The sequence below is a fragment of the Vombatus ursinus genome, unplaced genomic scaffold (assembly GCF_900497805.2).
Source record: "Vombatus ursinus unplaced genomic scaffold, bare-nosed wombat genome assembly UNPS02015175.1, whole genome shotgun sequence".
In the NCBI taxonomy this organism is placed as follows: domain Eukaryota; kingdom Metazoa; phylum Chordata; class Mammalia; order Diprotodontia; family Vombatidae; genus Vombatus; species Vombatus ursinus.
The window spans coordinates 9,021,732-9,046,674 of NW_020954953.1; the positions used below are offsets into that span (position 1 = coordinate 9,021,732).

Below are 24,943 nucleotides of genomic sequence, written 5' to 3' on the forward strand. Positions count from 1 at the left end.
ATTCAGCCTTTTCAGTTTCTCTCTTTATGAAATACTATCATACTGAACTGAAACTCTGACTATGTAAGTCTTATTTAAATTAAATGTTCCACCCTGTATTTATAACCTTTAGGGCTCAAGTTCTTTTCTGATGCTGGAGTATACTTTGAAATATAAATATTGCTACTTTTCCCTCCCTCCTCCTCCCAATACCCCAAAAGGTTCAGACAGCTGTTTCTGACATTCCCTGTGTGGTTAGTTAAGATTTATTGACACATTGGGAGCATATTAGTTTATTATTCCCAGTCTAGTCATCGCCTTGAGTTTGAAATCACACCTCTTCTTAGGGAAAAAGATACAATGATGCAGGCTATAATCACTCTGCTCACCCCAATACTATCAAGTAAAATAATGTGACTTTTCTTTCAAGCACCAGTGTTTTTCAGAGCTAGCCTGAGTGGCTAGATAAATGTCAAATGATTTGAAATATGAATCAGGTTTGCCCTTAAATCTGAGTGTAAGCCAATCACTTGCTAAAGTGAATTTTAAAATGTATTCAAAATTTTCACAAACATAAAAATGTTGAGAATGTTATCCTCAGACATAGCAATAATGACAATTTATTTCTGTAGAACTTTAAGGTTGACAAAGTGCTTTTCTTACTACAACCCTAAAGTTAAGTTCTATTATCCCCACATCGCATATAAGGAAACAGAAAACAGTGACCTGATCACATTGATGTCAGAGATGCAATTCAGACCCAGGTCTACTGACTCCCAAATGCAGAATTCTTTCAGTATACTGGTAGGGTAGAATGTAGCTTTATATCTTTTATATAACTTATCTTTTATACAGAAATAAGAACTAGACTTATGCTATCTTTTTAATCCCAGCCAGTTGTCTTACAGATATGGTGGTCATAAGCTGGACAAAGTGAGTACATTTATAGGTTGGTGCAAGTCTGTCCCCGATACTGTAAAATTCTCAGTGCTCATGCCTCGCTTGCAGTGAGCTAATAATAGCATCCTGATAACAAAAAGCACAGTCTCTCATATTGAACAGGGCAGTGAACCACAGGAAAGGCATTCCATTCTGAGCAATGTTATAGTCTTTGCTACCATCACACTGATACATTCAGTTAATTGCAGAATTTTAGGGTTGGTAGGGACCTCTTGCCTCCATTTAATCTAATTTATATCAAAAGCAAATCCTTAGTACCATATTACTAATGAGTGGTCATCTAGCCTGTGCTTGAAGGTCTCCAATGAGAGGCAAGTCATTGCCTACTGATGCAGCCCATTCCAGTTTTGGTTAGCTCTAATTGTCAGGAAGCTTTTCCTTCCATTAAACCTAAATGCAGCTCTTTAGAGCTTCTACCTTCTGCTCTTAGGTCTTCCTTCTGAGGTTAAACAGAATAAATATAATCCCTTTTCCAAATTACAGTTTTTCAGATATTTGTATTCTTGTAATCAGGTTCTGCAAGCCTTCTTTTCTACAGGCTGAACATCCTTATTTACTTCAACCAACCCTTGCATGCCATGGCTGTTTATCATTCTGATTACCCTCCTCTGGAAGTTCCCCTGAGTGTTACCCTATCTGGGACAGAAGCATGCTGTTATGCAGCAGTGCTCAACCAGAGAACCAAGAACAGAGGGAATTGTGGCAAGGTGTCTGCCTCTGTATGGGATTGTACCAAACCAGAAGGAAGGGACTTGCAATCCAAGAATCCACTTCTACCCCCTTAAGGCCATTTAGGTCAGGGACTGAGGCTGATGAAAAGTGAATTCCCTAGCATGGGAGGATGCTGAAGTCTAGCCCTTAGGGCATTGGCCCTAAAAGGGGAGGGAGTCAGAAAACGAGAAACAGGGAAATATATGGGGGGAAAGTGAAATTTCCAAACATCTAAGGAAGAAGAAAACTTGGTTAAAAACCTAGAAAACAAGCAGATAAATCAACAGAGATAATATTAATAACAAAAGAGAAGATGGACTCCAGGACATCTAAATGAGTTCAAACATCTCTGAATAAATATTGTAAGACAAAGAATAATGAATCACCACCTGCTAAGGAAGATCATCCTGTGAATTCCCAAGAGATCATAGAACCATAGCAAGATATTCCTGAATGATGCAATAAAGAAATAAGAAGTGTGAGAGATTCTATAGCCTACAAAGTAGAAATAATTGGCAAAACAGAGAAACTTGATTCACAGGGGTACATCTCTCCAAAGAAATAAAAGAGAGAACAACTAGTTGGGAATACAAACACATAGAAGTGAAGAACAATCTGAAAGAAGTTTAAAAAAGGAATAATATTAAAAGAACTCATGATCTCTGTAAAAGTAGAACAAATTGATCTTGAAGACAGAATGCATAAAGAGAATTAAGGATTATAAATCTTTGAGAAGAATACAAGAAGTCAAATAACCTGAACATTATAATACAAGAATACTGCCTAGAACTTCTGAATACTGAAAACAAAGTGCCAATTAAAAGAATTCACAGATCACCACCAGAAAAATCCTATGCTGCAAATTCTAAAACATAGTTGTTTACATTTAACAATTCTAACGACAAACTACAAATACCACAAGAAACCAAGAAAAAGTCTGTTAAATATAAATAAAAAGAAATGTGAATAACACAAGACTGTGCTTTGCTAGCAGCAGAAACAGCAGAAGGAAATGGAATATGTTCTGAAGATCAAAGGAGCTCAAGATGTAACTCATAGTGATATGTCCTGCTAACCTGAGCCTAACCATCAATGAAAAAAGACAGATATTGAATAAAAGAGAGGCATTTGAAGCATACCAAAACTTTGGTGCAGACAACTGAATACAATTATCCAGCTGTGGTCTTACTAGGGCAGAAAAAGTATGATCGTTACCTTCTTGCTCCTAGAAGTTATTCCCCTGAGTGCAGCCCAAGATTACCTTAATTTTTTTTTTTTTGCTGCCATGTCACACTATTAACTGATATTAAGCTAGCAGTAAAGATTTTTTCCTGATAAACTGGCTGTACTTATACCCCAAGACATAAGAATAAAGTTTTATACTTGCATTTATTACTACAAAGGTCATCTTGAAACTTTTAAATTTTTTTGCATTAGCACTGCTTTTAAATTTCACATGTTATATGTAAGGTCATTGTCATCTCATTTGCTAACCAGATTGATGTATTGATGCTTTAAAATTGCATTATATAAATTTAACCAACAAATCATGATTTCTTGATAAGAGTAGAATGTTGGGCCAAATCCATGAAGATGAAAGAATAACTTTCTTAAATCAGTTATTAAGCACTGTTACTTCTTAAGCTCTCCGTTACCTTTGGTATCGATAGATATAATAATAGTCGCAGACTTAGAGTTGGAAGGAACCTTAAAAATCATGTTCAACACCTTCATTTTATACATGTGGAAATTGAGGTACAGAAGGAATCTAGAGTCTAGGGGCCTGTGTTGGAATCCTGGATATACTATTTACTACCTTTGTGACCTTGGTAAAGACAGGATTATACTAGTTCTACAATTTCCCAGTCTAGTTTTCTTTCTAATATATTAAAGTGTGGTTGGTGTGTGTGTGTGTGTGTGTGTGTGTGTGTGTGTGTGTGTGTTTATCTCCTAAAAGGGAACTAATAGATCATCAATTCAAGCCTCTCATCTCACATATGATGTTCCCAGAAGTGACTTTCCTACAGTCAGACACATAGTAAAAAGGGTCAGGATTCACACTCAGGTCCCCAGATATCAAATCCAATCCTCTTTCATATGTGTGGGTGTGGGTGTATGTATGTATATATGTGTATGTATGTGTGTATACATATGTAGACACGTGTGTGTGTTGTGATGCAGTAGATAAGCTCCGGGTCTGGAGTCAGGAAGATTCATCTTCTTGAGTTCAAATCCATCCTCAGATACTTACTAGTTGTGTTATACTGCGCAAGTCACTTAACCCTGTTTGTTTCAGTTTCCTCATCTATAAAATGAGCTGGAGAAGGAGAAGGCAAACCACTCCAGTATCTTTTCCAGGAAAACCCCAAGTGGGGCTACAAAGAGTCAGACACAATTGAAACAACTGAACAACAACAACAAAATTGTATGAGTACATTATTTAACTTATTTAGAAAGGGAGTTATCATTTGTAACTCAAAATAAAAATGCTCAAATGCTATAGTTTTTAAGAAAGCTATAACTCTACAATATGAAGGTGGTAAAATGTGAGAGTAGAATAATACCAGCAGGAAAAATACATGCCTTTCATTGAAGAGTAGACCATGAGAACAATAAGGAATCGAAGAGATATAGCCATGGGCAGGTTGTAGGATCTAATAGAAGGCTTATACTGCAAGTACCTGACTTCTAATCTGTGATGCTAATCAGCAGGATTAATTTCAGTTAAGTCTTTTGACCTCTCTTGACTTTAGTTACCTTATCTTTATAAATTGCAAGCTAGCGCTTGCCTTCCCACACAGGATTGCTGTCAGGATAAAACTAGATTAATTGGTATGAAAGTGTATTTCAGAATTTAAATTACTCTGTGAATATAAAATAGTTCTTTGATTTTTTATTACTAATACCATTCACTTTTCATTTTCTTGATTTTGCCATTGCCTTGGTCATTAAAGAAAAAAATGTTTTTTTTTTTCCTTTGTAGAAACTTTGGTGTTTCGTTGTGCTCAGGATTATGTGATTTTGGTGGTATCGTAGCTCCATTCCTGCTGTTTCGGCTATCAGCCATCTGGCTAGAACTACCTCTTATCATTTTTGGTAAGAATTTAACATGTCTCTTTTAAATATGATAGTTTTCACTGGAGAGTTAACCTGATATAATGGATAGAGTATTGAATTTGGATTCACAGAGATCTGGGTTCAAATTTTGCCCCTAACATTTTCTACTTGTGTGACTAAGGTCAAACCCTTTAACCTTTGCGAGTTTCAGTTTCTGTGGGAATAAAAATAACTGTACTTCCTACCTCATGGAGGATTGAATTAGATAATATATAAAATGCTTTGCAAGCCTCCAAATGCCATTCAGATGTCAGCTATTATTATTAATAGAACTCTAAATTGACTCTTAAAATTGTTATTGGTGGGATCCATTTAGTCTTCTGCCTTTGCTTGTTCTGTTTTCGAGGAGCAGCTATAGCACAGTAAAATTTTGACCCATAAATGCAGTTCTCCTACAAGATTCTGTTTTATTTGTTAATTACTTATCTTTAAAAGATTTCTGAGGCAAAACCAAAGTGGAACTCCTGTAAAATGCTGGTGTGGGAGAACAGAACTGACACCTCTTTTTTTTAAATAATATTTTATTTTTCCACACTTACATGTTAAAATAATTTTTAACGTTTTAAAAAATGCTTTGAGTTCCAAATCTAATCTCTCCTTCCCTTCTTCCCCTCCTTCCTCCCTGCAACTGTAAGCAATCTGATATAGGTTATACGTGTACAATCATGTAAAATGTTTATGTATCAGTCATTTTGTAAGAAGACTTGAATAAAGAAAAAAATGTAAAAATCCATGCATATGTTTTAAAACCAAACTACATGAAATAGAAAATCTTAGTTTCATGTACAACTCCCCCTGTTCTCTTTATATGGAAATGTTCATGTTTCTTGATGCTTATCAAGTTCATAATAAATCTCTTAGAAAAATTAAAACCAGGCACTTGCTGCCTTTCCTTGTCATACCCAATCCTTGATCTCCTGTCTGATTTGAGAAAAATACGTGAAAGTAAATAGTAAAGCCTGATCCAAAAGTAATCTATCATTGTCATTCACCACCATGACGGAAACTGCTTTTTCAAAGACCAGAAATTATCCTCCAATCACCAGGTGCTATGGAATTTTTTCAATCCTTATTGAAATCTCTGCAGCATTTGATATTGTTGACCATCCCTTACTTCTTCAAACTCTTATTCTTTGACTTCCTGGGCCTTACTATTCCAATTTTTTGTGATAACTCCTCTTTATCTTTAACCCATTGTCTCCTATCTTTCAAATGTAAGCACATCCCCAAAGTTCTATTATCAGTCCCTTTCTCTCTCTATCTTCTTTCCCTTAGTAATTTATCCATCCTCATAACTTCAACTATTGCTTCTTTGCAGATGACTCCCAAGTCTTTATCTTCAGCTCTGTCCTCTCTCCCAAATTCTGATCTAGTCATTCTTTCCAGCTGCCTGATGTATATTTCCAGCTGACACCTCTTTATAGGATACATCTATATCATATCAGATTTGTGTCTGCTTAAGAAGATGTGATTTGATTTTGAGTATATAAAACAATCTATGTAAAAAATGAGTCCTGTTGTATGGAGTTCCACTATAATTATCTCTTACTTACTTAGTTTGCGGGTAAATACAGTGAGCCAAAAAAAAAAAAAAAATTAAGCACTTAACCACAGTCATAAATGTAGCTTATTTTGGTTTCATCCAAACTCACAAACCCACTGGTGAAGAATGTGATAGAAATCTGAGAGTCGATAAGTATCTAGAAGTCATACAAGCCAAACTTCTGTCTAATAGAAATACCATTTCACAAAAATAATCTTAGGTGTGAATCTGGGCATTCGAACTCAAGTCAAGAATTCCACGAAAGGTTCCTTCTAACCATTTTATTTTCTTACCGAAGGTCCATGTTCATTCTGGAGCTGAGGTGAAAAAAAGGATACCACTGATAACAATCCAGGATAAACTAGGCAGCTTATTATTGTGGAAACAACCTTGGACTTGGTATGAGAAGATCTGGGTTTGAGTCCAGATGGATGCTGCTATTTATTAGCTATGTAATCTCGGTCAAGTTAATTTCTCTGAGCCTCAGTTTCCTAATCTATATGTAAATTTTTTGTTCAGAACCAAAGATCTAATAGATTTACAGGAATCTGGTTTTGACCAGATTCAATCTAGGATCTTATCATACAAATCACACTTGTGACCCTACCCGTGGTTTCCCCTGGAAATATCAGAAGTTGGCTCATGTCTGTTTCCACCAAGAAAAAAGAATCCTGAGCACCAATGAAATCCCCAAAGCTAACAAAACGTCAAATATAGGACAGGTTCTAACCCAACAGGAAACCTTAAAGAACACTCACCTAAATCCTTCCTTCTCAGGTGGGCTTCTGTGCCTAAGCACTAATTCCCTTTCTCCATGTTGTTTTATCTCTAATGTGGCACTTAGATACCAAGTCCAAAGGTATAGTACAGGTGTATCGGTCATCTTTATGTGGTATTGGCACAGTGACGTTACTTTCTTAAGGAGACATAGGTTCCAGAACAAAATATTCATCAGTGGGAAATTTTATATTCTTTTATAATTAGACCACATGAATACCAAAATAAAGCCCTAATCAATGAGGGCAACAAAGGACTATGGGATGTGCTTAAAAGTACCTGAAACATGTAGATGGGAATAATAATGATAATTTTTGAGAATCAAATGAGAGAATGTAATGAATTCTATATTCTTGTATAAATACAATCTTTTATTTTATTATTAGTCTCATAAATTACCTGGAGAACAGACCTATGGGAAAATTTTGGTTGTTTCAGTTATTTGCAAATTTTGCTACTTCTTTCTAAAAATCCAACATTTTTGAGAACCGAGTATTAAGTCAAGCATGTCCAATCCTAGTACTATAATGCCTTTCATTACTGTTCCTTAGGTATTCTTGCATCAGTCTGTGGAGGGCTTGTCATGCTCTTACCTGAAACAAAGGGTATTGCCTTACCTGAGACGGTGGAGGATGTAGAAAAGCTTGCCAGGTATTGTATCATCATGATTGACATGATAAGTATCTTCTGTGCATATGAAAATTCTTAAAATTCATGGAAATTAAAAGCCTGGATCTCCTGAGTTTGCATATCAGCAATTACAAACACAAAGACCCAGGCAAAATCAAATATTGATGGTATATAAGTAAAAGAAGCATATTGAGAAATATAATCAGCATCATCATTTCCTAGCTACGTTACCATTGTTTTGCTTCACACCATTTGAATTTGAATTATGTTGTGCTATATTGTGTTCATATTTTATCTCTCAGTATTAAAATAGTAAATATCCTTTAAAACTAGAAACATTTTAAAAATCAGAATCCACCTCCTTATTTTAGTTTGTCAGCATATATGAAATAAATTCTTTCTCTTCCTTGATAAGAGCCCCACATTGTCATCTTATTTGCGTGACATTATTTTGGAAGATAAAACCGATAAATAATACACAGGAAATAATACACAAGAAGCCAAGCCTAGGATGTCTTCAGGGCAAAGTCATCACCTCACAACAAATAAAAATAATGCATATAAAGTACTTTGTAAACCTTAAGGCATCATGTAAGTGTGAGATGCTATTATTTTTATTAAGAGCCAGTTAGAAAGCAGCACCGAGTAGTGCCAAGAATCAGAATGACAGTATCTCAGGATGACAAGGATGCTTTTAGAAGCCCTCATTTCAAACTGTACCTGGACAGGAGTTACAGTTCCAAGCCTGTCCTTGTAGAGCTCCAGTTATGGAGGGCCTGCTACTTTCCAGAGCAGCTCATTATATTTTATGACATCTCTTATTGTTAGGAAGTTTGTTTTTTCCCCTCACCGTAAGGGAAAACTCTGGCTTTTTGCAGTTTCTACCCATTGCTGCTAGTTCTGCCTCCATGCCACTCAGAATAGTTCAAATCTTTTTCCTATATCAAGGCACATATCATGCCCCTAGGTCTTCGTTGCTCTAGCCGAAATAGTTCCAGGTCCTTCAACCAGTCTGTATATGAGATGATTTCTAGCCTCTTTCAAAATCCTGGTCACCTTCTCTTCAATGAACATTAGCTTATCAATTCCTTTCCTAATTACTCTGAAAACAAATTACTTGTCCCTCAAATTATTAAAATCATCTTTTCACCGAATTACTTTTTCATGTTACCGATACTGCTGTCTCACATTTGATGACTTTTTTGAAGCCACAAACAGCTCCGTTTTCAAACCATCTCTTTCTCAGTGAAAACAAAAAAAGACAATACACTGCACTGACAATTAGCATGTGGCCATGATCCGAAATAATTCCATATTGACTAATATGTTTGTGAAACATATTTTTCCTTTCCTCTAGTTCATGAAGTGACTTTTTAATGTGGAATCTCTTTTTTCTTCTGTGTTTTGCTAGCCCACATGTCTACAAAAGAGGCAAGAAGAAGAAAAGTCAAGTAACAAGCATTCACACTTGAGTCCTTGCCAAAGACTAAAGAAGGTATTTAGTGTGAAGTTGTACTCTAGGAACCTGGTTCCTGTCAGATATTCCTTTGAAATCAGTAAAACACAACTTGCAAGGATGTATGTTTCATTTTCAACTGCATTCTAATAATTCTATGAACAAGTTCTCTGTACTATATATTGTATTTCAAATATGATACATAGACTTTTAAAATATCCAGTGTATTTTTGTATAATATTGGAAAGAATAGGCATTTCTTTTTGGGAGAATGGGACATGTGGCCATATTAGTAAAGAACCACTTCCTTGAGCAGCTTTCACGGAGCCAAGAAATTTTCTTTGTATTGGAGTTGTTCACTTCTGATTCAAGGAGAGAAAAAGAGCTCCATGATGAATGACAAAACATGCCTGCCCCATTGTGATGAGGATTCCTCCAGCCAGTCAGGATATTCGAACAAGCAGAATTTAGGAATGGTGCTGGTGACGTGAGCAGCAATAATCTAATTCAATTCAACAAGAAAAATTTTGGGGTGACTTCATCAAAATCTGGCCAAACAATAAAAGTGCCATGTTAAAAATATTTTTAAAAGACCACAGAAGATCAAGATTTAGGAAGCCTGGTGTTGGAATCCTATGTATGTTGGACAACACTGTGCTGAGCCTTTCCCATCTCTTCTCATCTTGAACACTTGGGTTATAACATTCACCAGTTTGGTTTGTCCTTTCTCTCCTATCAGTTTCTATAAATCTTAGCTTGGTTTAGACATGCCAGTTATAAAGATCCATTTGCAATACAGGTTGATATTTTGGCTACATTGCTTATTACTCGAAGTTAACTCTGAGATTATCTAAAAACATTATTATTTTTTTCCTCCAGTGGACACCTAGAGCCAGATCTTTATTAGTCTAATGAGAAGGAACTGTGGAGGGAAAAATGGTCTTCACTACTGATGAGTTCACAGTTCTCTGCATTTTCAAAGGCTGAAGTGATTTGCATTGTATTTGTTAGGTTTGTTTCTTGGTGATAGCTATATTTAATAAGGCACAGAGATTTCTTATTCACTTCTTCCAGTTCTCACTTATTCAAGGACTGAGCCAATACTTAATGCAAAATGAAGAGTATGTACAGCCTTGCTTAAACTAATTAGCATCCAGTTTTGTAAGTGCTCTCAGAGGTCACAAAATATCCTTGAATGACATCAGGGTTTTTTGGTATGCTACTCTGTATGTTATTCTTTTGGGCTGAGTACGTACCTATTTTTCTGGGGACATGAGGTAGAGGGAAACTATAGGGCATGAGATCTAGACAATATTAGAGAGAATTTCTATTACAGTATGCCTATATAGATATAGATATAGATATATATATGTACACAACATGTGTGCTAATCACAATTGAAGCTTTTAATTCTTATATTACAACTGATTTAAGTGTTAAATGTTCATTTTATAAAATATGTCAAACAATTTGCCTTGAATTTTAGTCCTGCAGTGTGGTTTCACTAATTCATATTTGTATTGCTGTTGCCTTTTTCTCCTTAAGAGCACTAGCTTTAAGAAGACCTTAACATTTTTTAATATCACCTCTGTATCTTTAAGCTATTTTACCTCCAATAACAATAAAAAATGATAAATTGGCAAGAAAAAAATTAATAATGATTCTCTCCTCTCTTCTCACCTTTAGGAAAAATGCACAAAGCAAATTAGTATGATCAGTTTTCCCATACACCAAAATAGTTTTGCCTTTCAGTTTCTGGTCAGTAATAAACATGTCCTTGTCTAGAGATAAGGAAAAGAAGGTAAAAGCCTTTTCTTTAAACCTTTTAGGTCTTAGCTTCTGGATTCCTCTTACTTTCTAAGGTGTTTCAATAATGAACTTAATTCACAATTCTACCTTTCGTCTCATTTTGGAATATTTGTAGCTCTCAGGATTTTTCCAGCAGGGCATCTTCATCGTTGACCAGCTTTCTGCTGTCCCTAGGAAGTGACTGGCGTAGTGGAAGGATCACCACAGCCTGAAGACATGGATTCAAATCCTAGCTCTGCCTCTTACTCCTTGTGTGACCTTGGGCAAAGCACAACCTTTTAACTCTGGTTTCCTCATCTCAAAAATATATGAAGAAAGTAATTTACAAACCTTAAAGGATAAAGAAATATAAGCCATCAACCCCTATTTGGTTTGGATTCTTAGGGCATCGAGGCTTGACTGTAGATAAATTTCAAAGTGGTAGATGTCTAACATGATGTTGCTTGGTGTGTGAATTTTAAATTTAACAACTGAAAAGCTGTAATGTTTCTGGTACTATCAAACAGTATGACTTTGGGCAGGTTGCTTAATCTCTCTAAGTATTAGCATCCGCACATGGGAAATTCAGTGATCAGACTCAATGATGTCTTAAATTCCTTCCCAGTGGTAGCATTCTGCCGTTCCAAGGCTTCTCACAAAATGATTCACAACAACTACAGAATCATATAGTTTTGCATCTAGATAGGATCTTCAATACCACCTGATGCAATCCTTTAATTTTGTAGTGAAAGAAAATGAGATGGTTAGGTTAAATGACCTGCCCATAAATCACTCAAGGAGGGATGCACCCAATGTATTGTTGGCCTTCTCTGCATCTATTGATATTGTGTGGATGCTAGTGGGACACATGAGAACCCTACCTCTTTCTACATGACTGGCCCATCACCCTTTTGTCACACACCTTTACTGAGATCCTTTTAAGTCACTTCTCCTGTATAAATCCTTTTGGAAATACATTTACACCTACCTTGTGGTTTTCCATTAGAAGTTTAAGTGACCTGAAACTTTAATCTCTCAATGACATTGATATTTCATGATATCTATGAAATACATAGAACATAACTGGAAGATTACTACCTGCCTGAAAGAATAAACTTTCAAATGTCTCCACCACTATTCTGTCCGGTACAGAGGTGTACATTCACACTTGCTTTGTTGTTGTGTAGTTATTTCAGTCATGTCCATCTCTTCATCACCCCGTTTGGGGTTTTCTTGGCAAAGATACTGGAGTAGTTTTCTATTTCCTTCTCCAGTTTATTTGGTGGATGAGGAAAATGAGGCAAACAGGGTCTCACAGTAAGTGTCTCGGGCCATATTTAGACTCAGGAAGACTCATCTTCCTGACCTCACACCCAGCACTCTATCCACTGCACCACCTTGCTGCCCTTCGTGCTTGATAACCAACTGGAAAAAGGAAGTAAAGATTTCTAGTAAGATAGTTTGTAAGTAGAAGACTATTAAAACACAGTTTCAGTGGAAGTAATGGGGTGGGGTGGTGGGGGCAAGGAACGAGCAAGAAGTTGTATTTCTTTGGGGCAGGGGAAAATGTGATGGATTTTTAAAAAAAAATACAAATTACCTGAGACATTAATTAAAAACTGAAAATTTAATCTTAGGGTTTGTTCCACTTTCTACAGCCATCTTAATATCACTGCAGCATAGCATTTTTTTTTAAAAGGGGCAAACAATCTTACTTGAAAATAAATGGACAATCGTAACTATTCACATGTTGTTGCTGTTAATGATTTTGGCAGGCTTCCTAGACTTTACTCTGACCCCGGATAACATTCAGACACTTAGCTCAATATTGAATTACATTTTCCTTGCCCAGTTTACCTCACTATAGACAGATAACACTAAGTTCAGTGTTCCCTGTGCTTGGCTGAAGGAAAGTGGTTACTGACAGATATCATTTCTAAGAATAGGGCGTCTTGTCATGACCCCACATGTATGCTGATGCTTTTTAAAAATCTCTCAGTGCCAAAAGTAATGACACTAAGGATATGCGTCAAGCAGTCCTTCATTGACAAGTCGTCCGGTCATTTCAGTCTTGTCCGACTCTTTGTGACCCCATTTTGGGGGGTTTTCTTGGCAAAGATACTGGAGTGGTTTTCCATTTCCTTCTCCTGCTCATTTGACAGATGGAGAAACAGGCAAATTGGGTTAAGTGATTTGTCCAGGGTCAAACAACTAGTAAGTGTCTGAGACTGGATTTGAACTTGAATCTTCCTGACTCCTAGCCTGGTGCTCCATCCACTGTGCCACCAAGCTGCCCCACACTGGCAGGAGCAGTGGAGTAGGTGACCTATTGGGACATCTCATCCCTTTTTCAATAATTTTTATGGTCTGGTTCCTCATTCTTCAATATACAACTCCTAAGAAGTAGATCTTTCTCACTTAAGTTAGTTAACTTCAACACCATGTGGCTGGTATAGCCAGGTGAATAAGTATTCTTGACCTTTAGCTAAAGAAAAGTGACTTTAGCACAGATGAACAAGGAAGTGTAAACATTTAAAATCAGATTTTATTCTTATATTTTTTGATCTAGCATTCAAGGATAAAAAAAATTGGCTCAAGCCAAGGGAAGTAGAGAATTTATTTTTTTTTTAATAAATGTCACAGCTGAGTCTCTACTAATATGGATTCAGACAGTCAATAAGCTGGAAAGCTGGTACACAAAAAAAAAATCCCCATTAGGATGGTATCACTCACAGTCCATGATAACACCCAGAGTCTTAGTTCGATTACTGTAAATTATTTCTGAGCACATCATGTCTTCTGCCTGTGTGCTGATTACCATAAACAGTCACTGCTTCATAATTTTTTCTATCCAATTAATTTTTTTTCATTACTTCTTCAATCCAAGAAATATACTTTGATACTCGAACATAAACACCAGGTTTATTGGGCCGGGCGCAGCCAAGACCCCAAGAAGTGACGCCTTGTAAAACGTATTTGTCATTCTCAAAACATATCAGAGGTCCTCCGCTGTCACCCTGTATGGAGAAAAACACAACAATTAGTGATTGTGTGATGTTTGAGTCATAGACACTGTGCCACCTTTTAGTAGAATGACTCACACTTCCATGAGAAATGATTACCTGTATCTTTGTTTTTAGAATCTCTTTTTGCATGCTTTTAAAACGTACCCCTTTTCAGTGAAGAAATATTTTTTCAAACAGTAATTTACTGGAAGTGTACCGTATCTCTACCATAATGTTTGATGCTGAATGCTCTGCTTGTAGATTCAATGAAACTATCAGTTTGGATGTTTCACTTAAAGTAAAGATACTGTAGAAACTATCATTAAAAACTCTTCACTTCCTTCTTTGTTCTTTGCTTCTGTTAGATAAGGTCAGGCCTAGACAAAGACATGACATTGGTGAAGTCTGTCTCCAGCATGCACTCTGTCCCTTCTTTCCTAAGATACTCCCCAACCAGGCCTGCCAAAGTCTCCTGCTTCCTACTAGCTAAGATGGGGTGCATTTCTACAAGGCAAGTCCTTCCTACCAGGGGTGGGGAAACTGCAGCCTCAAGGCCACTTGTGGCCTTCTAGGTCCTTGGGGGTGGCCTTTTGACTAAGTCCAATTTTTACAGAGGAAATTCTTTCATTAACGGGATTTGTTCTGTGAAGTTTGGATTCAGTTAAAGGGCTACACTCGAGGACCTGGAGGGCCAAATGTGGCCTTAAGGCCGCAAGTTTCCCACCCTTGAGTGCTTCGCTGAACTTCCTCCTTTCCAGATCTGAGGTTCAAACAGCTAGTCTGATCCTCTCTGCCAGTGGAAGAGATCTAAAAAACCTACTCCCAGGGAACCGTTTGCCATTTTTTTCCATGCCCTTGTGGACATGATGGCCTCTATCAATGGTTTTAACACATTAATGACTGCAGGTGAAACATCAGATCTATTCCAAGCAAAACTTTTGAGCCCTCCTCAAACCACATCATGCTGGTGGCTACCTGCTTTGTCTTTACATTCCTTGCTTATAAAGTGTGTCTATATAGTGTCAGATTCTATCCAGTTGTTTTGGCTGTACAACATTATGGGAAAAGTGAGGCTGGTGTTTCTCATTGAATTGCCCAACATGGGAACCAGTGTAAGTTGTCACAGCATTCAAACCCTAGTGTAGCCTCAGATTGGCATCCACTAGCATTTTCTTACCTGGCAGCTATCCACGCCGCCACGCAAATGACCAGCACAAAGTTCGGTAGATTTCACTTTTCCATTTAAATACTCATAGCGATTACACACTCGGTTTTCAATCACAGGGAGGCTGGCTTGTTTGAGTAGACCTCTTGGAGAAGTGCCTTAGGTGAGAAAAGTAAAGAAATGGTTATCAAGTCCCAAATGTATTCACATGGAAATCTCAGGACTAACGAATCAGGAAAAAAAAATTAGGTGTTGTTATATCTGGTTTAATCAAAATGGATAAATTAATAACAAAAACAACAATAATAATAGGTGCTTATCATATGTCAGGCACTGCCAGACACTGCACCCAGAGACACGATAATATTATGTTCTATTTCATTACCCAAATGTTTCCAACGTAATGATTTTTGCCTCAATGAACAAAAAGGACAGAGGTTAATTAGTGAGAGAGAAAGTATTTTACAAATTATTATCTCATTAGATCCTCACAACAATCTTGGGAGGTAGGTGCTATTATCCTCATTTTATAGATGAGGAAATTGAGGCAGAGGTTAAGTAACTTGCCCAGAGTTATATAGCTAGTAAGTATCTGAGGTCAGATTTGAACTCAGGTGTTCCTCACTATGCATTAGTTATATTAAAAACTCCTTGTTTTATTACATTTTATTTCATTTTGAGAACAGAGTACAAGCTATACAAGGTTATATGCCCCCTCTTAATCTCAGATTCAGGAAGGGCTTCAGAGATTATGGAGACCACCTTGTACTAGAAAAAAAATCCTATCTGTCACCGCTAGGTGGTGAAGTAGATAAAGTGCCAGGTCTGGAGTCAGAAAGACCTGAATTCAAATCCAGCCTCAGACACTTACCAGCTGTGTGACCCTGGGCAAGTCACTTAACCCTGTTTGCCTCACTTTCCTCATCTGTCAAACAAGCTGGAGAAGGAAATGAAAAACTACTCTAGCATCTTTGCCAAGAAGACCCCAAAAGAGGTCATGAGAAGGTGGACATAACTAAAACAGTTAAAAATCATAAGTGGGACAAATGATTATCTAGTCTGTGCTTGAAAATTTCAAGTGAAGCAGAACCTTCTCCTAAGATAGCCCATTCCACTTTTGGAGAATTCCAGTTATTAGAGAATTTTTTCCTCCTGATATCCAGGCTAAATTGACCTCTTTTGCAACTTTCAATCTTTCTTCTAGCCTTGGGATCATATGGAGAATAAACCTAATATTCCCTTTTCTTTATGCTGTCCCTTAAAGGCAGCTGTTAGCACCCCTTCAAAGTCTCTTCTCCAGGCCAAACATCTCCTGTTCCTTCAGCTAACACTAACTTTGTACAGTAAGGAAGGGTAGGGCTCTAGTCATTATCCCAGCCACTTAAAAGTGATTGCTTTTGTTGGTTAGAGCACTTCTTGATTGAGTGAATCAGTTAGAACAGGTGTGAACAGAGTCTTTCTGTCTGCTTCCTGGTGTCACCAAATGCCTTGCCTGAGGGATCTAGTCATACCCTAAAGAATTTGTTTAAAAGGAGAATCAGATTTTTCTTTCACAACATCACTAATGTGTAAATATGTTTAATATGATCATACATGTATAGCCTATATCAGATTGTATGCCATTTTTGAGGAGGAGAGGATGGAGGGAGGAGGGAAAATTTAGAACTGAAAATCCTATAAAAGCGAATGTTGTAAACTAAAAATAAATAAATAAATTGGGAAAAAAAAAGGAAAAAAAATAAAAGGAGAATCAGATACAGTTCTGAGGGTCTAGATAAAAAAAAGGCTGGAAACACCTAATCCCACTTCTGACTCATATGGACTGTATGACTGAATAAATTATTCAACCTCTCAGTGGCCCCAGGCGATTCCTTAAGATTACAAATTACAGAGCAGTTGCTTATCTGTATTGGAAAATGGGAGTTTCCATATAGGAAGTTCCATCTACCAATGGAATCTCAAATCTGATAAAAAAAATTGCTCATTCAGCAAGAAGGGACAAAGTAAATGGAGCACTGAACTTGGAACTAGATGATCTGAGTTCAAATCTAGTTTTCAATATTTACTAGTTGAATATCCCAAGGTCAAGTCACTTAACCCATCTCTGTATCCCCATCTATAAAATCAAGATATTACTACTCAACCCTTGGATAGGGTGGTGTGTAAAGCTTCCAGCATAATATACATGGGGGTGGTTATTAATAGGAAACAGTAATGTGTTTTCTTTCATCCTGATGAGTAATGGAGAAATTAACTTTCAAGGTCTTTGTTAATGGATGAAATTGTTTGTGTGAGGATACTGTCATCTTGTGGCCGAAAGAGAGACAAAGAGGAGTGGGGTGTGTGCTCTGCAGAAGTCAATGTGGAGATGGGGGAGGGGAGAAAACCCAGTGCAACACTAACAAAGTAACATTAAGAAAATTAACAATGATTAAATTAGTAAATTATTATGAGTTTAAACTGGGAGGGATCCCTCAATTTTAACACACTTTATAGTTTCAAAAGCAGGAGAGTCTTTTGAAAATAATAGAAAGAAGCATGGGAATTAATCATTCCACGTGTTTAGATGCTACTTTTAAGGTTCACATTCCTCATAATAACCTTGTGCAGACATTAATGCCCTCGTTTTACCAATGAGGAAACTGAGTTTCAGAAAGTGATTTGCCCAGCTAATAAATGTTAGACCCAGGATTTGAACTCAGATCTCTTTATTTCAAATCTGTTACTCTTTTTTTATTTTATCACCCTTCCTTATAATGTATACTGGGAATTATTTATCTAATTATTATTTTATAGAAAGTGGGTAAACAGGCTACTCTATTGTGACACTAGGTGAGGGCATACCCTCCAATGGGGAAGAGGCAAGGCCAGAAGTATAGAAGGGAAGGGAGAGCTGCCTAGTTATTGGGGAAGGGAAAGCATTTCAGAATGGTTTTTGAGACGGTTTTATATATCCATCAGGCATCAACCTCCATTTCACTTTTCCTGAAAAGGAATGGATTTAGAAGTTCTGCAAAGAAGAATATGGTGATTTTTTTTTTAATAGAGCGAAAGGTAAAGAAGAGGTCAATAACCACAGAATTGTAGATTTGGTAGAAATGAAGTCTTACTTATGAGTTCTTATCACGACAAGTCAAATGATCAAAACCAACTAGTTCAATCACCTTGCTTAATTAACAAGGAAAAGCCCAGGGAGGTGACCTCAGAATGGTCAAAATCACACAGGTAGTTCAAGTCTAGTTGAATATCCCAGGGCAAGAGCTAGTGGCAGAATTACTATGAAGCAAAGAAACCAGTTCTGACTTTTAGTCAAGTGCTAATTCTACAACTTCAAGCATTGTCAGGGAAAGAAAGATTTCATTAGCCGTTCATGAATGATCAGAAAGGGAGTATACGTGGTGTCGAAGGCTGGATTAGAAGTCAGAAGACCTGGGTTCAAATCCTGCATCTGCCAGTTAACTAGCTATGTGATCTTAAGCAAGTCACTTCAGTGCTTCGAAAGGTCCATGATTGCATTCCACCCTCACAGGCTGGAATCTCAGTAGATGGCCTTCGTTTGTGGGTGACCCTCATAATGGCTGAAAAATGCATTGATCACTGTACTACTATCAACTTGGTGATGAACCTGTCCAAGTTCAAACTACAGTACGTCACTGTGCCTCTTCAGTTTAGTAAGACCTGCTGGGCAGTCAAAAAGCATTTATTAAGCACCTTCTATGTGTAAGGTGTTTTGCTAAGCCCTGAGGATAGAAAGAAAAGCAAAAGACAGTCCCTGCACTCAAAAAGTTCATGTCAAATGGCATTTCTGCTCTGTTGTTAAACTCATCAAAAACCCTTGCTCAACTCTCCACCTTCTGATGAGGTATGGAATAAGGCTTTTGGTCCTTCGGAACAAGATGCAGAAGCATAGGTTGGCTGACCTGGAGGAATGCGAACCCTCCAGGACCTGGAGTGAGAAAGACCCAAGCTGAAATCTTACTTCAGCTACTTATTAGCTGTGTGACCGTCGACACATCCTTTAACCTCTGTTTACCCTAGTTTCCTCGCCTGTAAAACAAGCTTGATAGTAGCATCCGACCTCCCAGAGTTTTGTGAATATAAAATGAGAAATCTGTAATTTTCTTTTACAAACCCTGAAGAACTATATAAATGCTAGCCATTGTTATTATAATTATTAATCTAGGGCATTTCTATTAGGTGGTGAATTCTCTGTGAGGGAAGAGTTTAAACAGGGACTGGATCACTCGTTAGGGATATGTGCCAATTGGCACTGAGGGTGGTAGTGAATTCCTGCATGACAGTAGGGGGTTCCTTCCAAAACTAAGATTCGAGGACTCATTATCTTTCCCCCAACAAACCTCCCCCTCTTCCCAACTTCTTTATTGCCATCAAGGGCACCACGATTCTCCCAGTCTCCCAGGCTGACAACGTAGGTGTCATCCTTGACTCCTCACTTTCTCTCTCCACTTGTATCCAGGCTGTTTGCCAAGCCCAATTGGTTTTACCTTTGTAACATTTGTCATATGTGCCATTTTCTCTCTCATCTGACACTACTACCACCCTGGTATAGACCCTTATCACCTCAAGCCTGGATTATTGTAATAACCAGCTGGTTGGTTTCTTTGGAGGTCACAAAGAGTCAGACACAACTGAAAAACAACTAAACAACAACTAAACAACAATAACAAATCTCTGTCTCAATTCTCTTTTGCTCAGTCCATCCTCCACATAGCTGGCAGACTGATGTTCTTGATGCTCAGATCTGACCATAATACCACCACCACCATCACCACCACTCCATTCAATAAATTCTAGTGGCTTTCTACTACCTCCAGGACTAAATATAAAATCCTCTGTTTGGCTTTTAAAGCCCTTTGTAACCTGACTTTCTGCTACCTTGACAGTCTTCTCTTACCTTACTCCCCTCCAAATCCTCTTGAATCCAATAACATTGGCCTTCTTGCTATAGTTCACACAAGACACTCCATCTCCCAACTCCAGACATTCTCCCTGGCTGTCATTCATTCTTGGAACTCTGTCCCTTCTATTTTTTATTTTATTTTTACTTTTTTGCTAGACAATGGGGTTCAGTGACTTGCCCAGGGTCACACAGCTAGTAAGTGTTTATGTGTCTGAGAGCGGATTTGAACTCAGGTCCTCCTGAATCCAGGGCCGGTGCTCTATCCGCTGTGCCACCTAGCTGCCCTTCTCATCTCCTCCTCCTGGCTTCCCTGGCTTCCTTCAAGTCATTGCTAAAATCCTACCTTTTACAAGAAGCCTTTCAAGATTCCCCTTAATTCCAGTGCCTTCCCTCTGCTGATTATTTCCAATTTATCCTATGTAGAGTTTTTTTGTACGTAGTTGTTTGCGTATTATCTAACTCAGACTGTGAGCTTATTGAGAACAGGGACTGTATTTTGGTTTTCCTCGCATCCCTCACACTTGGCACAGTGCCTAGCACCTCACAGGTAATAAATAAATGCTTATTGTCTGGATGCTTAGGACTTTATAGTCTAGAGACAGGAATAGAGATTCTATAAACCGAAAAAAATTTCCAAGCTTGTGTCGAAGGCCAAAGAAACAGTATTAGAACTGTTGAGGAGTCAACGCGGTACAGTAGAAAAGATTAGATTTGGAGTCAGGGAACTTGATTCTCCCCCTTCTCCTTTCTTGTCTTTCTTTCATATATTGTCTTCCTCCATTAGACTATAAGCTCCCAGAGGGCAGGGGCTGTATTTCTTTTTCTTATTAATATTTCCAGAACTTAGCGTTGGAGCACAGTGCCTGGCACACAGTTGGCATTTAATAAGTGTTTATTGACCACATCCAGAGAAAGAACTATGGAGTTTGAATGTAGATCAAGGCATACTATTTTCTCTTTTTTGTCTTGTTTTGTTTTGTTTCCTCTTTTTTGTGGTTCCTCTTATTGGTTCTAATTCTTCCTTACAACGTGACTAATGTGAAAATATTTTAATAGGAATGTATATGTAGAACCTATATCAGATTGCACACTGTCTTGGGGAGGGAAGGAGAGCGGGAGGGGGAGAAAAATTTAAAACTCAAAAGCATATAGAAGTGATTGCTGAAAACTAAAAATAAATTAATAAAAAAGATAATAAAAATATAATATAAATATTTTTTAAAAAACCAAAAAAAAATAAATGTTTATTGACTGACTCCAGCTATAGTAATAGAAACTGTGTTGGGGGACCTAGGCAAGCCCTTAACATTTGAACTCATGACATAGGTTCGAATAACAGCTCTATTCTTTCCTACCTTTGTGAACTTTGGGCAAGCCATTTCAAATCTCAGAGCTTCAGTTTCCTCATCTGAAAGGCTTGTACTAGTTGGCCTCAAAGCCCTTTTCAGCTCTAAACATAAAGTTACATGATCCTTTGGAAGCTTGCACAAGGAGGACATATCTAGGAAACACTGCCCTTGCCTTCCCTCTGAAATTATTTCCCATTTAAACGGTAAATCTCTTGAATGTACGTGACTCTTTTCATGTTGTTGTTGTTGCTATTAGACCATGAGTTTCTTGAGAGCAGGAACTGTCTTTTTGCCTTCCTTGGTATGCCTGATGCTTAGCACAGTGCCTGGCACATAGAAAGGGTTTAATAAATTCTCATTTATTTTGACACAGACTGACTCAGTGTCTCTGAAAACTACATATTCTAAAGAGAATGGTAAAGAGGTGAATGAATGATATTCAGAAATACAGATTTATATTTAGAAATATGATCCTTTTCTCAATTAGAAGACACCAAAATATAGATCATTTCACAGAAAAAAAATTGGATAAAGGTCAATTGTGTCTTAGTGCTGTAGAATTTCTCTCACCTTGGGTATCACCCCAGCCAGTGACATGGCAGAGTGTTCTGTCAGGAACCATAAAATCTTCTGAAGGTAAGCATGCTGGGATTACTTTATCATTGATATAAGCAGGTCTGGAAGTAAAAAACAAAAAAAAAGCAAAAAAACCAAGATTCTTTCAGTTGTCATATTCCAATGCTATTATTTCCAGTTTTTCTATTGATAAATAAGGTGTATGTTGTCTCTCTAAATGCAATGGTAAGCCCTAAATCAACATAGGCCTCTCTCTCCATCCCGAAGTTGCTTATTGAAATAATTTTTATTCCTAAACAATGGTACCCAGGACCTTTTTTTTGTTAAACTGGCTAACTTTTAAAAACTTATATAGATGAGTCCTCCTTTTAAAGAAAGTGCTCAGTGAATCTTATTCTCACAGGGTTTGGCTTAAGGAGGGAATAACATACACACCCAATTGGGTATGGAAATCTATCTTATCCTACAGAAAAATAGGGGGGTAAAGGGACAAGAGAGCAGGGGGGATGATAGAGGGGAGGGCAGATTGGGGGAAGAGATAATCAGAAGCAAACACTTCTGAGGAGGGACAGGATCAAAAGAGAGAATAGAATAAATGGGGGACGGAATAGGATTAAGGGAAATTTAGTTAGTTTTTCACAAACATGACTACTATGGAAGTATTTTGCGTAACTACACATGTATAACCTGTATCGAGTTGCTTACCTTTTCAGTGAGGGTGGGTGGGGAGGAAGGAAGGGAGAAAATTTGGAACCCAAAGTTTTTAAAACACATGTTAAAAAAATTTTCACATGCAACTGGCAAATAAGAAATACAGGAAATGGGATAAAGAAATCTATTCTGCCCTATAGGAAAATAGAAGGAGAAGGGGATAAGAGAAGCGGTGGAGAGGTAGAAAGAAGGGCAGATTAGGGGAAGGGGCATCCAGAATGCATGCCATCTTGGGGTGGGGGAGGGATGAGATGGGGAGAAAATTTGGAACTCAAAATCTTGTAGAAGTGAATGTTGAAAACTAAAAATAATTAAATTTTTAAAAAATAAATTAAAAAAAATAAAGTGCTCACGCCAGCCATCTTTACATTTCTCACTTGGCCATAGTCCTTTGGACTTTTCCATCTTCCCTCTTTCCTCCTCCCTCCTCCTTCCTCCCTTTCCAGCTTCTTTGTGTGTGTTACAGTCTGTTAGACTGTAAGGTCCTAGAGGGCAGGGTTTGTCTTTCTTTTTCTTGTTTATCTCTCCAGTTCTTTGTACTGGAGCTCAGTGCCTGATGTTTAATAAATGTTTATTGACTGATTCCAGCTATAGTAATAGAAACCTTGCTGTTGACTTAGGCAAAGTCTCTTAATCCTCCTTGTCCATAGTTTCCTCATCTGTTATATGGTCAAAATAATACTTCACAAGGTTGTTGTATGGATCTACCGAAATAACACACACATTTTTAAGTTTAATTTTGATCAACATGTTCTTAAGTCCAGGCAGTGAATAAAACAATAAATCAAATATTGAGTTGCACTGATTTCTGAGGCATAAATGCTCACACTGAAATTCAACAACTGGCTCTCTTGTACTGGTCCCAGTTGGCTGCCCTGGAGCACCTACCATGGTGGATCTCCCACTTACCTTGATGCTGCTGCTATTTTTGGTTGATAACATCTAGGATGAAACAGACCTATTATATTGCCATGGGTGAATCAATTAATACCTGCTCAGTTTCAGCAAAGCTATGTCTGCTCCAAGGGGTTCCTTGAACATCTGAGCAACTCCTATTACTTCAGCGTATGGTTCTGGAGGGACTTCCTTGTGTAGCCCCAAGACAACTTTATATGAGGCAGGCATGTTGAAGCTGGAATGGAAAAGACAATTAAAGGCAGGGTATGTTGTTTCTGAAGAACCACCCTGGGGGCAGAAATGATCTTCCCAAATAAACCTTTAGCATTCTCCTTCGGATTCTGTCTTTATTCAAAAGGCCAAGTTCACCCTATTGCCCTAGTAGGCAGGGCCTTCCTGTTGTACCACCAGGACCATGTCACCTTCCTCTACTCAAAGACTCTTCCATGGCTCCCCAGTACCCACTGAATAAAGCATAGAATCCTTATGCTAATAGGCAAGACCTCCTTCAAGCCCTCTACTTTCCAAATCCGCTGGGCTACTCTACATCCCATTTTGTCATTCTCTCTCCTCTCCTCTCCTTTTCTCTTCTCTCCCCTTGCCTTTTCCCCTCCCCTCTTCCCCTCCTCTCCTTCTCTGTCTCTCTCTCTCTGTCTCTCTCTCTCTCTCTCTCTCTCTCTGTCTCTCTCTCTCTCTCTGTCTCTCTCTCTCTGCCTCTATTCACTGAAATCCTTCCATGCCTTGAAGAGACCTTCCCCCTGGTACCATCACCAAATGGTGAAGTGTTTCTCTTCAAGTTCCAACTTGGATGCTGTCTCTTCCTTGAAGCCTTACCTAACCACTTCTCTGTCCTCCACTCTACTCCCACATCAAAGGTATATAGCCATATGATACAATGCAGGTTATTTGCAAGCAAGGACCATTTCATTTTTTTTTTATTTGTAGCACAGTGCTTAGCACATAGTAGTCATTTAAAATAAATGCTTGTTGCTTGATCTCAAATGTCTCATCATGCTTTTCTGGGATCTCTCTTTTGCACTTATTTCACTCCCTTTTATCATGTTTTTTTTATGTATTATCTCCACCCCATCCCTCCCCCCACCCCAATTAAATTATAAAATTGCTTGAGATCTAGAAAGTTTCTTATCTGCTTTTCTGCCTTGCATTTACTAGGAGCTTAATGAACATCTAATAAATGATTGGATAAATGCATTACAGATATCTGACTAACAGGAAAGGAAGTTGTGGGTTTGGCATCATTATTCCTGCCCTTCCTTGTCGGTCAAGAAATGTCAGGAGTCAGATGGGATACACAAACCCATGTCTCTGATGTTGCCGCTATCTGAAGGGAGAATGGA

At 37.8% G+C, this 24,943-nt stretch overlaps 2 protein-coding genes across 4 annotated transcripts in view; one reads left to right on the plus strand and one right to left on the minus strand.

The window, feature by feature from the left end:
- The window catches only part of LOC114031431 (solute carrier family 22 member 3-like), a 192,438-nt gene that overhangs the window by 111,389 nt on the left and 56,106 nt on the right, over positions 1–24,943 (plus strand). The window contains exons 9-12 of one of the 3 annotated variants that reach the window (XM_027846502.1): positions 4,634–4,746; positions 7,639–7,738; positions 9,129–9,212; positions 11,098–12,098. In XM_027846502.1, the coding sequence (XP_027702303.1) occupies positions 4,634–4,746; positions 7,639–7,738; positions 9,129–9,189 (274 nt within the window). In that variant the 3' untranslated portion in view covers positions 9,190–9,212; positions 11,098–12,098. Of the gene's footprint in view, positions 1–4,633; positions 4,747–7,638; positions 7,739–9,128; positions 9,213–11,097; positions 12,099–24,943 lie in introns of those variants that run through there. The other 2 variants (XM_027846503.1, XM_027846504.1) reach the window with 2 other exon arrangements.
- Positions 13,555–24,943, minus strand: part of LOC114031430 (plasminogen-like) — a 71,007-nt gene continuing 59,618 nt past the window's right edge. Inside the window, exons 16-19 of the mRNA XM_027846501.1 lie at positions 23,680–23,820; positions 21,972–22,078; positions 15,144–15,289; positions 13,555–13,978 (exon numbers count right to left, since the gene is read on the minus strand). Coding sequence (XP_027702302.1) covers positions 13,817–13,978; positions 15,144–15,289; positions 21,972–22,078; positions 23,680–23,820 — 556 coding nt within the window. The 3' untranslated portion in view covers positions 13,555–13,816. The remainder of the gene's footprint in view (positions 13,979–15,143; positions 15,290–21,971; positions 22,079–23,679; positions 23,821–24,943) is intronic.